The sequence below is a fragment of the Dendrobates tinctorius genome, unplaced genomic scaffold, assembly GCF_039654945.1.
Source record: "Dendrobates tinctorius isolate UK_male_01 unplaced genomic scaffold, ASM3965494v1 ptg000102l, whole genome shotgun sequence".
NCBI classification, from domain to species: domain Eukaryota; kingdom Metazoa; phylum Chordata; class Amphibia; order Anura; family Dendrobatidae; genus Dendrobates; species Dendrobates tinctorius.
The window spans coordinates 36,884,076-36,900,809 of record NW_027361770.1 but is presented as its reverse complement, the minus strand read 5'-3'; the positions used below and the strand labels follow the sequence as shown (position 1 = coordinate 36,900,809).

At 41.9% G+C, this 16,734-nt stretch overlaps 1 protein-coding gene across 2 annotated transcripts in view; it reads right to left on the bottom strand.

The window, feature by feature from the left end:
* The window catches only part of LOC141099778 (uncharacterized), a 63,272-nt gene extending 53,166 nt beyond the window's left edge, over positions 1 to 10,106 (bottom strand). The window contains exon 1 of one of the 2 annotated variants that reach the window (XM_073587840.1): positions 9,966 to 10,106. In XM_073587840.1, the coding sequence (XP_073443941.1) occupies positions 9,966 to 10,028 (63 nt within the window). In that variant the 5' untranslated portion in view covers positions 10,029 to 10,106. The remainder of the gene's footprint in view (positions 1 to 9,965) is intronic. The other variant, XM_073587839.1, reaches the window with a different exon arrangement.
* Between the last annotated feature and the right edge of the window lie 6,628 nt (positions 10,107 to 16,734).

Sequence of the window (16,734 nt, the reverse complement as noted above, 5' to 3'; positions counted from 1 at the left end):
AAAAAGATGGACACCGCTGGATCACAGACCAGACAGCGTTCACAGTCTCTACATCTGTCTCATTTTAGGGAATCTTCCGCTTGGGGTTCCATCTGAATCACATATTTCAGAAATTTACACGGAAACCCCAGTAGTAAGCGCTCAGCGCAGGATAAATAATGAGCAGAGCCTTACTACTGCGATCTTTGGGAGGCAGAAAGAACAAATCAATAGCAGGTGAAGAATTGGTTTTATTTTTGATAGAGTTTTATTCCACTTTTTGTTCGGCAGTATGATAATGCATGGTTTTTGCTTCTTTTTTTAATAGATTTTTTTAGGTAATTTTTTATGTAAAAATATTTATTTTTGGGTACTGTATAAACAATTTTTTCCATTATTTTGTGATTTAGAGCAGTACCTGTGGGACAGTTACTCCGCTTGCGGCGGATCTGTTCCTCAGATTTGGACTTTGAGAAACGGGCTGAGGAACTGAGGAGTCGTTTTTTGGAGAGGGGTTATAGCCAGCGTTCTATAAAAAGATCCTATAATAGGGCCAAATACAGCTCCCGTTCATCCCTTCTCTATGGCAATACATGTGGTACGCACTCATCTAATGAGCCTCAGGTCAGGTTTGTGACTGGTTATAATTCCCAGGCAAATAAGGTTCGTAAAGCGCTTCAGAAGTCTTGGTCTATCCTAAGGGTGGATCCAATTCTGTCGAAAATTGTACCTGAGAGACTTGCATTATCCTTCAGAAGGGCTAGAAATTTGAGGGACTGTCTTACTCGCAGTCTCTATGTGAGTGAGCCCAAGACTACATTCCTTGACAGCAGGTCTATGCGGCCCGGTTGCTATCCATGTGGCCACTGCGTCGCTTGCCCAAGCATTGATCGCGCCACCACCTTCGCTGACTCTAATGGTAAGATCTTTTATATTGAGAAATCTATTTCGTGTGACACTAGGTATGTCATCTATCATGCCACTTGTCCATGTGGACTTATTTATGTAGGTCTTACTTCCCGTCAGTTGAAGGTGCGTGTGCGTGAACATGTCTTGGGTATTGAGGCGTCAGTTGGCCAGGAGGATGCATCCTCCCTGAAGACAATTCCTCGACATTTCAAACTTTGCCATGGCAGTAATAGAAGTCTGATTAGGTTCAGAGGTATTGATGCTGTTGATGTCAATATTAGGGGAGGGAAGTTATCGACTAAATTGGCACGTCTTGAGGCGTGTTGGATTTGGACGTTGAAAACTGTGCACCCTGACGGGTTAAATGAGAGCCTCAGCTTTGCCCCTTTTTTAGAATAGGTTTTTGTGGAGTTCCTTTGCTCTATAGCCTTTAGTCATTTTTCTGATTTTATATTTTTATATTTTCTAGCTGCTTATGTTCTATTTGCGGGCATTCGGATGGATCAGTTGGTGTGTACACTGAAATGAATTTCCTCTCCTTTTGCTGACATGCCAGAAGATGGTAGTGTTCCATTCGTGGGTCTCCTGATGGATCTGCTGGTGTATATGCACAGTCTATGCCTGCTCATTTTACGGTCTATGGATGAATCCTTATGTGGCCATGAAGTTTCCTTTCCCTATGGTTATGTGCCAGAAGTCTATGTGGTTGCAACTTCATGGACATTTCTACGTAGACTTCTTGTTTTCCTCGTGTTCATTATTTCAATCGGGTACCTTTTCATTATTTCAATCGGGTACCTTTTCATATGGTGCTATACATATTATGTGTGTCGCCCAGTTTGTTATTCTCGTGGTGCCATAATTTGAGTGCTACCATTTACATTATTACTGTAACCTGTATATGTATATTGTCCTATTTTATGAATATGCTATTATACGTATTTTTGATATGGTCATAATTTTTTCTATTCTATTATATACATGCTAATAGTGCATATTCATGTGTATATGTGCCTCTATTTTCGGATATATGTATACATATTAGTCCATGTGTATTACCACATTACACTATTTTCAGTGGAGTTGTTTATTATATTCAGAACTTGTTATCATGCACTGGTAGCCTTAGTTATATAATTGGTGCGCAGCATTCTGTTCGTGTGTGCCAATAGTTGTCCTCATTGACCTACAGTTATGGCCAAAAGTACTGACACCCCTGCAATTTTGTCAGATAATACTCAGTTTCTTCCTGAAAATGATTGCAAACACAAATTCTTTGGTATTATTATCTTCATTTAATTTATCTTAAATGAAAAAGCACAAAAGAGAATGAAGCAAAAAGCAAAACATTGATCATTTCACACAAAACTCCAAAAATGGGCCAGACAAAAGTATTGGCACCCTCAGCCTAATACTTGGTTGCACAACCTTTAGCCAAAATAACTGCGACCAACCGCTTCCGGTAACCATCAATGAGTTTCTTACAATGCTCTGCTGGAATTTTACACCATTCTTCTTTGGCAAACTGCTCCAGGTCCCTGATATTTGAAGGGTGCCTTCTCCAAACTGCCATTTTTGGATCTCTCCACAGGTGTTCTATGGGATTCAGGTCTGGACTCATTGCTGGCCACCTTAGAATTCTCCAGTGCTTTCTCTCAAACCATTTTCTAGTGCTTTTTGAAGTGTGTTTTGGGTCATTGTCCTGCTGGAAGACCCATGACATCTGAGGGAGACCCAGCTTTCTCACACTGGGCCCTACATTATGCTGCAAAATTTGTTGGTAGTCTTCAGACTTGATAATACCATGCACACGGTTAAGCAGTCCAGTGCCAGAGGCAGCAAAGCAACCCCAAAACATCAGGGAACCTCCGCTATGTTTGACTGTAGGGACCGTGTTCTTTTCTTTGAATGCCTCTTTTTTTCTCCTGTAAACTCTATGTTGATGCCTTTGCCCAAAAAGCTCTACTTTTGTCTCATCTGACCAGAGAACATTCTTCCAAAACGTTTTAGGCTTTTTCAGGTAAGTTTTGGCAAACTCCAGGCTGGCTTTTTTATGTCTCGGGGTAAGAAGTGGGGTCTTCCTGGGTCTCCTACCATACAGTCCCTTTTCATTCAGACGCCGATGGATAGTATGGGTTGACACTGTTGTACCCTCGGACTGCAGGGCAGCTTGAACTTGTTTGGATGTTAGTCGAGGTTCTTTATCCAACATCCGCACATTCTTGCGTTGAAATCTCTTGTCAATTTTTCTTTTCCGTCCACATCTAGGGAGGCTAGCCACAGTGCCATGGGCTTTAAACTTCTTGATGACACTGTGCACGGTAGACACAGGAACATTCAGGTCTTTGGAGATGGACTTGTAGCCTTGAGATTCTCATGCTTCCTCACAATTTGGTTTCTCAAGTCCTCAGACAGTTCTTTGGTCTTCTTTCTTTTCTCCATGCTCAATGTGGTACACACAAGGACACAGGACAGAGGTTGAGTCAACTTTAATCCATGTCAACTGGCTGCAAGTGTGATTTAGTTATTGCCAACACCTGTTAGGTGCCACAGGTAAGTTACAGGTGCTGTTAATTACACAAATTAGAGAAGCATCACATGATTTTTCGAACAGTGCCAATACTTTTGTCCACCTTCTTTTTTATGTTTGGTGTGGAATTATATCCAATTTGGCTTTAGGACAATTCTTTTTGTGTTTTTTCATTTAAGACAAATTAAATGAAGATAATAATACCAAAGAATTTGTGTTTGCAATAATTTTCAGGAAGAAACTGAGTATTATCTGACAAAATTGCAGGGGTGTCAATACTTTTGGCCACAACTGTACATACACTTTTATTCTCTTTGTCCATCTCCACACGGCTCTTTCTCCCATTACGCGGTTGAAATTAAACTGAGAACCTTTTGACTTTATAGAATCTTCTCTCTTTTTTTTCCTCCCTGTATACAAGGCTTTTCAGGAAGAAACTGAGTATTATCTGACAGAATTGCAGGGGTGTCAATACTTTTGGCCACAACTGTATGTATAAATGTGTGCATGGTTGCCAGCTTCCAATATGGTGGCGCTTCCTTCAGTGCTCCTTCTGCGTCTGTGTGACTCCCACAGCACTTCCTGTGCTGACGTCAGGAGCAATGGGTGTCCAGTCTTGCGGGGCCCCGCTTGTTCTGGGCATCTTATCTCCTTGACGCCATGCCGGGGAGAGTGTGGGCGTTTCTTAGATATTGGCTCATGTTGCCTTTCATTTTTTACTTATTACACACGCGGTTGTGAGCGCGTCACCATAGTAACGCATGACCACTTCCGGTTGTGACGTCAGCTTCACTTCCGGTTTATGCCCGGTATTTAAACAGCGCTTTTCACATCATTTATTGCGCCCCCTGACGAAGGTGCTCCGAAACGCGCGTTGGGGCGGACACAGGGACCCTTTGTTTGCCGTCTGCCAGTTGCCATTTGATTCAGGTAATGAAATTGTTCACATGAATATATATTTCTGACCGTCACCTGGGTTCACTATCATTTAGCCTGTTATCTGTCAGTTTACTATAGGTACTTTATCAGTCCTATTTGAGGCTCTTTAAGACAGAGTGCAATGTATACCACTGCTATGCAACTATATATATCAATTAGTGCAGTACTGGCTTCATGGGTCCTTGCGTCCCTATTTGCTGTTGTTTTTTAATCATTTTTAATTATTTTTCTGTGGCTGTTTAGCACGCTATGTTTGTACCTTGCCTTTCACTTCAATAAAGCAATTTCACACATGACCATTTGTTGTATTTTGGATTCGTCCCCCCCTTTGTGTGATGCTGCATAGGCAGCATCAGTAGTAAAAAGTTGGTCACACTCGTCAAACACTATGTTTGACGAGTGTGACCAACCTGTCAATCAGTTCTCCAAGCGATGCTCCAGATCGCTTGGAAAACGCTAGCATTCTGCAAGCTAATTACGCTTGCAAAATGCTAGCTTTTCTGCGGGAAAATCGCAGGAATTTAAAATGCGATTTTCCTGCAGAAAAGCTAGCAGAATGGAATCCGGAATTCTCGCAGTAATTTCCGCTACGTGTGAACGTAGCCTAAGAATAATAATGTTTATTATTAACCCCTTCACGACCTATGACGCCACGTAGGCGTCATGAAAAGTCGTGCCAGAACGACCCATGACGCCTATGTGGCGTCATGACTTTAAAACCCCCCTGCGGGTCGGGTGACCTAGGTCACTGAAAGGTCATCAGACCTGCAGATACAGGGGGCTTTGTTCTTCGCCATAGGGGGCGTGGCTTCGCCCCCATGTGGCTACGATCGCTCTGATTGGCTGTTAAAAGTGAAACAGCCAATCAAAGCGATAGTAATATTTCATCAATGAAAAATGATGAAATATTACAATCCAGCCATGGCCGATGCTGCTGTAGCATCGGACATGGCTGGAGACACCGACTCCACCCCCCCTCACCGGCGATCTCCCCCCCCCGCAACTGAATGACAGCGGCGATCTGCCGCCGCTGTCATCATCTGCCCCCCTCCCATTCCCTCTGCTCCCCGCCAGAATCCGATAACCCCCTCACCCCCTCTCACCTCCCCCGGCACCTTCTAAGTCCCCCTGTCGCTCCCGGTGTCCGGCGGGTCCAGTTCATGGGCGCCGCCATCTTAGAAAATGGCGGGCGCATGCGAAGTGCGCCCGCCCGAATCTGCCGGCTGCAGATTCCATTCTTTCATTTTGATCACTCTCACAGTGATCAAAATGAAAGAAGTAGTAAATAAACCCCCCGATTATCACCCCCATAGGTAGGCACAACTAATAAAATAAAGAAAATATTTTTATTTTTCCATTAGGGTTAGGGTTGAAAAGAGGGTTAGGGTTGGAAAGAGGGTTAGGGTTGGAAAGAGGGTTAGGGTTGGAAAGAGGGTTAGGGTTGAATTAGGGTTAGGGTTGGAATTAGGGTTAGGGTTAGAATTAGGGTTAGCGTTGGAATTAGGGTTAGGCTTGTGGTTAGGGATGTGTTAGGGTTAGGGCTGTGGTTAGGGGTGTGTTGGGGTTAGGGTTGGAGTTAGAATTGAGGGGTTTCCACTGTTTAGGCATATCAGGGGGTCGCCAAACGCGACATGGTGCAACCATTGATTCCAGCCAATTTTGCGTTCAAAAAGTCAAACGGTGCTCCCTCCCTTCCAAGCCCTGACGTGTGCCCAGTGGTTTACCCCAACATATGAGGTATCAGCGTACTCAGGAAAAATTGCACAACAACTTTTGGGGACTAATTTCTCGTGTTACCCTTGGGAAAATAAAAAATTGGGGGCTAAAAAATTATTTTTGTGGAAAAAAATGATTTTTTCATTTTCACGTCTCTGCATAATAAACTTCTGTGAAGCACTTGGGAGTTCAAAGTGCTCACAACACATCTTACATACGTTCCTTGGAAGGTCTAGTTTCCAAAATGGGGTCACTTGTGGGGGGTTTCCACTGTTTAGGCACATCAGGGGCTCTGCAAACGTAATGACGACCGCAGACTATTCCATCAAAGTCTGCATTTCAAAACGTCACTACTTCCATTCCGAGCCTTGACGTGTGCCCAAACAATGGTTCCCCCCCACATATGGGGTACCAGCGTACTCAGGACAAACTGGACAACAACTTTTGGGGTCCAATTTCTCCTGTTACCCTTGTGAAAATAAAAAATTGCGGGCTAAAAAATCATTTTTTGAGGAAAAAAAAGATTTTTTATTTTCACGGTTCTGCGTTATAAACTTCTGTGAAGCACTTGGGGGTCCAAGGTACTCACCACACATCTAGATAAGTTCCTTGGGGGGGTCTAGTTTCCAAAATGGGGTCACTTGTGGGGGGTTTCCACTGTTTAGGCACATCAGAGGCTCTGCAAACGTAACATGATGCCCGCAGACCATTCGATCAAGTCGGTATTTCAAAACGTCACTACTTCCCTTCCGAGCCCCGACTTGTGCCCAAACAATGGTCCCTCCCCACATATGGGGTATCAGCGTACTCAGGACAAACTGGACAACAACTTTTGGGGTCCAATTTCTCCTGTTACCCTTGTGAAAATAAAAAACTGCGAGCTAAAAATTCATTTTTTGAGGAAAAAAAAAAAGATTTTTTTATTTTCATGGCTCTGCGTTACAATCTTCTGTGAAGCACTTCGGGGTTCAAGGTGCTCACCACACATCTAGATAAGTTCCTTGGGGGGTCTAGTTTCCAAAATGGGGTCACTTGTGGGGGGTTTCCACAGTTTAGGTACATCAAGGGCTCTGCAAATGTAACATGATGCCCGCAGACCATTCCATCAAAGTCTGCATACCAAAACGTCACTACTTCCCTTCCGAGCCCTGACGTGTGCCCATACAGTGGTCATCCCCCACATATGGGGTATCAGCGTACTCAGGACAAACTGGACAACAACTTTTGGGGTCCAATTTCTCCTGTTACCCTTGTGAGAAAAAAAATTGCGTGCTAAAATTCATTTTTTTTGAGCGAAAAAAATGATTTTTTTATTTTCACGGCTCTGCATTATAAACTTCTGTGAAGCACTTGGGGGTTCAAGGTGCTCACCACACATCTAGATAAGTTCCTTGGGGGGTATAGTTTCCAAAATGGGGTCACTTGTGGGGGGTTTCTACTGTTTAGGCACACAGGGGCTCAGCAAATGTAACATGACGCCCGCAGACCATTCCATCAAAGTCAGCATTTCAAAATGTCACTACTTCCCTGCTGAGCCCCAACGTGTGCCCAAACAGTGGTTCCCCCCCACATAGGGGGTGCCAGCGTACTCAGGACAAACTGGACAACAACTTTTGGGGTCCAATTTATCCTAGTACCCTTGTGAAAATAAAAAATTGCCAACTAAAAAAAAATTTTTTAGGAAAAAAAAAGATTTTTTATTTTCACTGCTCTGCATTATAAACTTCTGTGAATCACCTGGGGGTTCAAAGTGCTCACTATGCATCTAGATAAGTTCCTTAGGGGGTCTAGTTTCCAAAATGGGGTCATTTGTGGGGGAGCTCCAAAGTTTAGGCACACAGGGGCTCTCCAAACACGACATGGTGTCCGCTAACGATTGGAGCTAATTTTCATTTCAAAAAGTCAAATGGCGCTCATTCCCTTCTGCGCCCTGCCGTGCACCCAAACAGTGCCCCCCCCCCACATATGGGGTACCAGCATACTCAGGACAATCTGGACAACAACTTTTTTGGTCCAATTTCTCCTGTTACCCTTGTGAAAATAAAAAATAGCGTGCTAAAAAATCATTTTTGAGGAAAAAAATGATTTTTTATTTTCACTGCTCTATGTTATAAACTTTTGTGAAGCACTTGGGGGTTCAAAGTGCTCACTACACATCTAGATAAGTTCCTTAAGGGGTCTAGTTTCCAAAATGGTGTCACTTGTGGGGGAGCTCCAATGTTTAGGCACACAGGGGCTCTCCAAACGCGACATGGTGTCCGATAACGATTGGAGCTAATGTTCCATTCAAAAAGTCAAATGGCGCTCCTTCCCTTCCGGGCCCTGCCATGCACCCAAACAGTGGTTTATGACCACATATGAGGTATCGGTGTACTCAGGAGAAATTGCCAAACAAATTTTAGGATCCAATTTATCCTGTTGCCCATGTGAAAATGAAAAAACTGAGGCTAAAAGATAATTTTTGTGAAAAAAAAAGTACTTTTTTTTTTTTACGGATCAATTTGAGAAGCACCTGGGGGTTCAAAGTGATCACTATGCATCTAGATAAGTTCCTTGGGGGGACTAGTTTCCAAAATGGGGTAACTTGTGGGGGAGCTCCAGTGTTTAGGCACACAGCGACTCTCCAAACGCGACATGGCAAGCGCTAAATATTCCAGCATATTTTCCATTCAAAAAGTCAAATGGCGCTCCTTCCCTTCTGAGCCCTGCCGTGCGCCCAAACAGTGGTTTATGACCACATATGAGGTATCGGTGTACTCAGGGGAAATTGCCCAACAAATTTTAGGATCCATTTTATCCTGTTGCCCATGTGAAAATGAAAAAATTGATGCTGAAAGAAAATTTTTGTTGGAAAAATTAAAATGTCCTTTTTTTCCTTCCATGTTGCTTTAGTTCCTGTGAAACACCTAAAGGGTTAATAATCTTCTTGAATGTAGTTTTGAGTAGCTTGAGGGGTGCAGTTTTTAGAATGGTGTCACTTTTGGGTATTTTCTGCCATATAGACCCCTCAAAGTGACTTCAAATGTGAGGTGGTCCCTAAAAAAAATGGTTTTGTAAATTTTGTTGTAAAAATGAGAAATCACTGGCCAACTTTTAACCCTTATAACTTCCTAACAAAAAAATATTTTGCTTCCAAAATTGTGCTATGTAAAGTAGACATGTGGGAAATGTTATTTAGTAACTATTTTGTGTCACATAACTCTCTAGTTTAACAGAATAAAAATTCAAAATTTGAAAATTGCGAAATTTTCAAAATTTTCGCCAAATTTCTGATTTTTTCACAAATAAACGCAAAAATTATCGATCTAAATTTACCACTAACATGAAGCCCAATATGTCACGAAAAAACAATCTCAGAATCGCTAGGATCTGTTGAAGCGTTCCTGAGTTATTACCTCATAAAGGGACACTGGTCAGAATTGCAAAAAATGGCCAGGTCATTAAGGTCAAAATAGGCTGGGTCATGAAGGGGTTAAGCAACTCCTTGCAGATGTTTTTCCAGTCTAATTCCAGAAATGCTCACATTTTACTTAATATGTAAATGAGCTGCTAAGATCTATGGGCCGGACATTGATTTCTCTAAAAATCTGTCTCCAGATTATTATAAGTGAAAGGAGGCGTTACCAGTGTGAGACATGTAGCTCAGGAATAACGACTATCAGTCATTTCATGTCTCACACTGGTAACCCTGCCCCCCCTTTCATTTTAAATAAGCTCTGGAGGCGGATTCGCAGAGAGATCTATGTTCAGCCTATAGATCTTAACAGATCACAGATATGAAAATAACACTTTACTCAACTTTCTATGATCTATGGTTGAGTCAAGTGACAGATTCCTTTTAAACAGGAAATAATATTACCAGTTAATATATGTCAGTATCAAATATTCCTACCTTTATGGATTCATTCTTTGCTTTCTTGCTTCTTTCTGCATATTGTTTCTTGCTGTAATACATTATTTGGAGAAAAACAAACTCATAAGCAGTATGACATGGTCAAATTGTGGACCTATAGTTTATAAATTATCAGAAATAGTATACTAAAGATACAGGTCTCAAAAGAGTTCTAAAGCGCAAAACATTTTTGATTACATTTAAAACAGAAAGATAGTCAACCTAATAATAAACTTTAATTAAAAACTTCAACCTGAAGATATCAGTCCAGGCATCTATACTTTCAGCTTCATTTTCTAAATCAAAAATTTACCAGTGGGGTGTGTTAAGGGTGTTGACTAACTAGTTAACCACAGCACAGGGTTCTCAGGATCATACACAAACATGTTTGTGGCTCAAGAAACACTTGGATGAAAAAATGAACACCAAACATGTCGAAGGCCAAAACTAGATGACCGCCGATACGCCTTTTAAAGGCAGCAGTTAAGGGTATTTATTCCTTGGCACCGTTAAAAAGTGAAATAAGGGTATAGCACCCCCCCCCAGTGTCGGAAAATAACCGGACAGCACCCGTCAACAATAGGAAATTTTTCCTATTGGTTCATTTTGATCACTGTGATAAATCCTAACACAGTGATCAAAATAAATCAAACCCTACCTTTATCACCCCCTTAGTTAGGTAAAAATAACAAAAAAATGAATTTTTTTCCATTAGGGTTAGGGATGGGCTAGGGTTAAAGGTGGTGGTGTTGGGATTAGGGTTGGGATTAGTGTTAGGGGTGTGTTAGGGTTGGAGTTAGAATTGCGGGGTTTCCACTGTTTTTTTTTTTCAATTATATTTATTGAGGTTGAACAAGAAAACAAGTCAAAACAATGACAACCATAGTTACAACCACTATATATATATATATATATATATATATATATATATATATATATATATATATATGAAACTAGGGGAACGAGAGGAGAAAATAAGGAGCAGAAAGTGGGGACCGATAAATGAATAACAGGAAAGGAAGGGGGGGAAGGGGTGAGGGGAGGAACAGGCATTAGTGGCATCGATAGAACTATGTGTAACAGCAAGTACACATAATAAGTCTCAGTGTTCTGCAGTACAGTAATATATTCCAAAAAGAAAAGAAAACAAACAACATCCAATATCTAATATCCGGCAGCTTAATTATATACGGCTAAGCAGGCTGGAGCGGGGCAACCGTGGAGTGTCTACTATGTATCCAGGGGTGCCAAATGTTGTCTTTTTATTATGGCGGTCATCAAGTGAGCTAGTGCTAGTTCAAGCTGGCAGTGAGTGTTAATTCTATCAATTAGTCCTGCAACCTCTGGGGGGGTGGGATCTTTCCATCTAGCTGCTGTCAACACTCTAGCAGCTATCAAAATATGTGACAACGTACCTCTAAGAATATGAGGAATTTCGTTCAGGCCAATGTGTAAAATTGCCTGGCTTGTGGTCAGAGTCATCTGGATACCCAAGACTTGTGAGATCAATAAATCAACACCCCTCCACCAAGGCTGGAGCACCGGACAGGACCACCAAGTATGCTCAAGTGTACCCCTCATCCCACAAACTCTTCAGAATTCACCAGACCCACCAGCTCCAAAATGTGCCGTTCGGACCGGGAACTGGTACCATCTCAGGTGCGTCTTTTTCAACGGCTCCAGATGGTTCACACATGAAGATACCGGTACAACTTCACACAATCCTTCCTCCCAGTCAACAGGTTCGGAGAGAAAACCCAGATCCCGCTCCCACCTGATCATATAAAGCAGTTTTGGATTATCCGGCGGGTCATTCAGGGCTCTATATAATAATGAGATACCTCTCGGGCCAGAATCAGGCAGCAGAAAATAACCGTTAACTGTGTTATTTAGTTGTGAATTGAAAAAAACCGAGTCCGGTGAATTATGCAACATATGACGTATTTGTAGGTATTGGTAAAAACACCTCCGGGTGGCCGGAAACTCAGCAGCCAGTTGGTCAAACGGGATTAACCCACCACTCCCCACTAGGTCTCCCAGATTCACAATTCCGGCAGCAACCCATGACTGAAGATTAAGGTATGGAATATGCATCTCAAGGGCCTTTAACGATATGGAGTGGCGTGATAGTTTAATAAGAGATGGGACCACTGTCCTCCAATGATGTAGTGCAGCTTTCATAGTTGGCAAAAGTGGGGAATATTTAGTAGTTTTAATAGCTTCAGCCTCCAAAATATATCGGGTAGACTTGGCGGTAGCATAATAATTTTCTATTTGAAGCCATTTATGGTCTCTGTCCGCTTGCCACCAGTCTCTCAGTCCCGTCATTATAGCGGCTTTATGATACTTTAACAACTTTGGTACCCTCAGTCCCCCTTTTTTATACAGGAAATACATTAGGGCCCTGGAGATCCTAGACTTTTTATATGACCAAATATAACTATATGCCATAGTTTGCAATCTTAGAATTCTTTTTTTAGGGATCATTGGTATGCACCGGAGTAGGTACAATATTTTAGGTAGGACAATCATCTTAAAGGCATTAATCCTTGCAATCCAGGAGGTCTGGACAGCATGAAGCTGCTCCAATTGTTTCTTAAGCTGTATTAGTAAATTAGTAAAGTTCCTATCCACAATCTGCTCAGAACCCGTCAGTGTAATGCCCAAATATGGAATACCCTCTCTCATCCACTTAAACGGAAAAATGGCCTCCAGCCTTGTCTTTGCCGCACAAGGAACCGCCACCGGAAACAACAGGGATTTTGTGGGGTTCAGTTTATAGTATGAGACCTTGCTAAATTCCCCAAGTTCACAAATAATCGCAGAAAACGAAGATTCTAAATTTGCACAGGATAGAATGACATCATCGGCGTATAGACCGACTTTGTGCTCCACCTGTCCAACCCTAATCCCAGAAATGCCCGCCGACATTCTAATGCGCTCGGCAAGCGGCTCCATGCACAGCGCAAAAATAACAGGCGAGAGCGGGCACCCCTGTCTCGTACCGTTCGTGATCTGGAACGGGCCGGACAAGAAGCCAGATGTCAAAACCCTGGCGCAGGGGGTCGAGTACATGGCACAGATAGCGGATAATATAAGGCCCGACAGTCCAAATTTCTTCAGGACTGCTCTTAAATATCCCCAGTGCACCCTGTCAAAAGATTTTTCAGCATCAAGTGACAGGAATGCACTGGGTTGGCCAGACAGCTCAGATATTTTAATCAAATTCAACATACGTCGTATGCCATCCTTCGTCTCCTGTCCACCTGATCTGGTGACACTATAGTCGGTATAATTAGTTTCAGTCTAGATGCTATGATTTTAGTAAACAGTTTGACATCTGAATTTAACAAAGCAATGGGTCTGAAATCTCCGGGATGTGTGAGTGATTTCCCCGGTTTTGGTATAGTGGAAATAGTGGCCTCTAAATTAGGGGCCATCACAGTACCAGCGTCTCTCCAGAGTGTGAACAGACGCTGTAGATATGGTGTTAATTGCTGAGAAAAGGTCCTATAATAATCATTCATTAAGCCATCCGGGCCTGGGGCTTTATGAAGTTTAGTCTGTTTAATCGCCTGCTGAATTTCTGCAGCCGTGAAGGGGGCGTTTAAATAATTTAATTGGTCAATGGTAATACATGGCAAATTAACAGAATCTAAGTATGCATCAATAGATGTTTGGTCAGGTTGAGGGGTGGAGGCATCATCTTTTAAATTATAGAGGGCAGTGTAATATTGAGCAAAGGCTTGCACTATGTCCCGTGGGTACCTAAGTTCTCTACCTTGCTCATCCAATATGTGGTCAATTCGTGACATGACCTCCCGTTTACGAACTCTGCGAGCTAGAAGTGCTCCCGCCATGTCCCCGGTAGCATATAAGTTAGTTTTAAGTTTCCTCATATTGTATGCATATTTCGCAGGGCTGTGGAGTCGGTAAGCCACAGTTGCGACTCCGACTCCTGGATTTTATCAGGCTCCGACTCCGGCTCCTTCATAAATGGCCAATTCATAACAACAAATTTACTGTTGTAAAATATTAAACATCGTGCTTATTCAGTTTCTCACCATCATATAAGTAATCAGACCACTTAGAGCAAAAACTACATTTATTAGAATACAATTAGAATATAGCAAATAACTTTTATAAACTTTTCTAAACTGTAAGTAAATATGCAATAAACACTTTTATGCAGTTAATAAGAAGAAATCTATAAATTTGTCCTCAGAAAAAGTATTGCCTCTGTCAGATCCTCCTTCATGGATGCCCTCAAATCTGATCTAATTATTTTGAGAGCAGAGAACAACCTCTCTACACTAACTTGTGTTGGTGGCAAAGCAGTAACCACTCGGGCAACATCTCTGACAATGTCAGGATACAGAGGAAGCGCTTGTTGCACTGTTATTTTTGATGAACGGTCAAATTTCTCAATTTCTTTTAGTGCACATGAAAAATTCTGCTGAAATGTACTGGCTGTGTTCCTTGATGGGGATGACTCTTCTTCTATGCGGGAACGCTTTGCACGGTCCTTGTGATCCAAATATTTTTTTAAATTAAATTCTTCATCAGTTGATGATGAGGGTGAAGATGTGGCAGGACGACCAAATTCTTCTTGTTCCTCCTGACTGTTCTGCAACCCTTTCATCCTTACTGCTATTTCAAACAGAGCTTCTTTTCCTTTACTTAGCTGTTGATCATCTAGAAGAATCCGATGCATTGGGTCTACATAAACAGCTGCCAAAAGAATGCTATTTTGTAATAGTAGCTCCTCTCTCCGTTTCATTGATGTAGCAATGCCACTTGCAATTAACCCTCCTCTTTGGGACAGGCGAAACATCAGGTTCTTCCACTCCTTTAAGAAAATACCTGGAGTTAAGTCCTCTGCTTGTAATTTTTTAGTCACTGTAAATGGGTGCTCTAGCAATTTTTCCAGCTCAGTCACCTGATTCCACTGACTTTCATCTAGCGTCAGTTGAGGGTTAGCCATGTCTACAAGAAAGGTTTTCAGTTCAACCAAGCGCTGAATCATTAAGTAAGTACTGGCCCATCGTGTGGCTTGATCAATAATTGCCCCTTTTCCAGCACGTCTCTTCAAAATTGAGTCAACTTTAGGGGTTCTGGCAACAGTAGCCAATTTTCTCACCTTGCCAATCAGTGCAGCAGCATGTCCTTCTTGCAGACTGTCTCTTATAGCCAGCTGTAGCGTATGCACAACACAGCGCATGTGATGAATGAAAGAACATATTGACAGTTTCAACAAGATCATCTAAACTATCATGTTGCTGTTCATCTGAAGCAACTTCAGTTTGCTCCTCAGTTACAATACTGTGTTCCTCTATTTCAAACATTTCTGTGTCTGTGGACCCAGAATGTTCTTCTAGCTGCTGGTCACCATCATTACTCTCATTCATTAGCTTAATAGTACTTATCATATTTGAAGCATTGTCAGATACGACAGAAAGAACTTGCTCTTTTTTAAGTTCATAGTCTTGCAGAACCTTTTCCACCAAGACCTGGAGAAACTCACTGGTGTGATGAGCTTTGGTGTCTTTTACTGCCAATGTCTTGATAACTATTTCATTTTTGTCACAAACAAATCGGACATTGATGGCAAAATAGTTCACTCTGTGACGTGTGCAGGCATCCATTTTAAGAAACAGAAAACGTCCCTTGAGAGTTTTTTTAAGTTCTTCCTTTTGTTTAAAAGCTTCTTCGATTACTAATTTTCTAATACTCTCTCTCTCCAGAGAAACACCAAGCTTGCGGGCCATTTCCCCATTCAGACACATAAAAGCTGGTCGTGAAAATAATGAAATAGGCACACTATCCTTTACAACAAGCTCTATGATCTGTTTTTTAAATGTATCTACTGTCATTGTCACAGTAACTTTGTCACTGACAAAATATCTCGCAACTGATGGCTGCAAAGTTCTTTGCTCCTTTGTTTGGCTGGAAGAGCTGGGCACTGGTTCATTGGTTTGGATGCAGTCTTTCTCATCCACTGCTTTCAGTACTTCTGGATGAAAGCGCTGTAAATGTCTCTTTAGATTAGAAGCTCTGGTAGGAGCATTTTTATCTTTGCCTGAATATGCACTCATCTTGGCTTCACAGCATTTGTTTTCGTCTGGATCATTTGTCATACACTGACAGACATAATGTTTTCTATCTTGAGTGATGGTGAAATGTTCAAATACAGCTGATTTAATGTGATGCTTCTTTGACATTCTCATGTTTTTAATTCTGTATTCACAATCCAAATGACAATTGTTTTTCCTAAAAACAATTGTACAAAATTATTGCCAGGTCGTACAACTGATATAGTGGTCAGTAATACTGTTATTATTCCTCATGTAGAATCATAGAATCATAGAATTGTAGAGTTGGAAGGGACCTCCTGGGCCATCTGGTCCAACCCCCTGCTCAAAGCAGGATTCGCTAAATCATCCCAGTCAGATGTCTGTCCAGCCTCTGTTTGAAGACTTCCATTGAAGGAGAACTCACCACTTCTCGTGGCAGCCTGTTCCACTCATTGATCACTCTAACTGTCAAAAAGTTTTTTCTAATATCTAATCTGTGTCTCCTCCCATTCAGTTTCATCCCATTGCTTCTAGTCTTTCCTTGTGCAAATGAGAATAAAGTTGATCCTTCTACAATGTGACAGCCCTTTAGATATTTGTAGACAGCTATTAAGTCTCCTCTCAGTCTTCTCTTTTGCAAACTAAACATTCCCAAATCCTGCAACCTTTCCTCATAAGACAGGGTTTGCAGACCG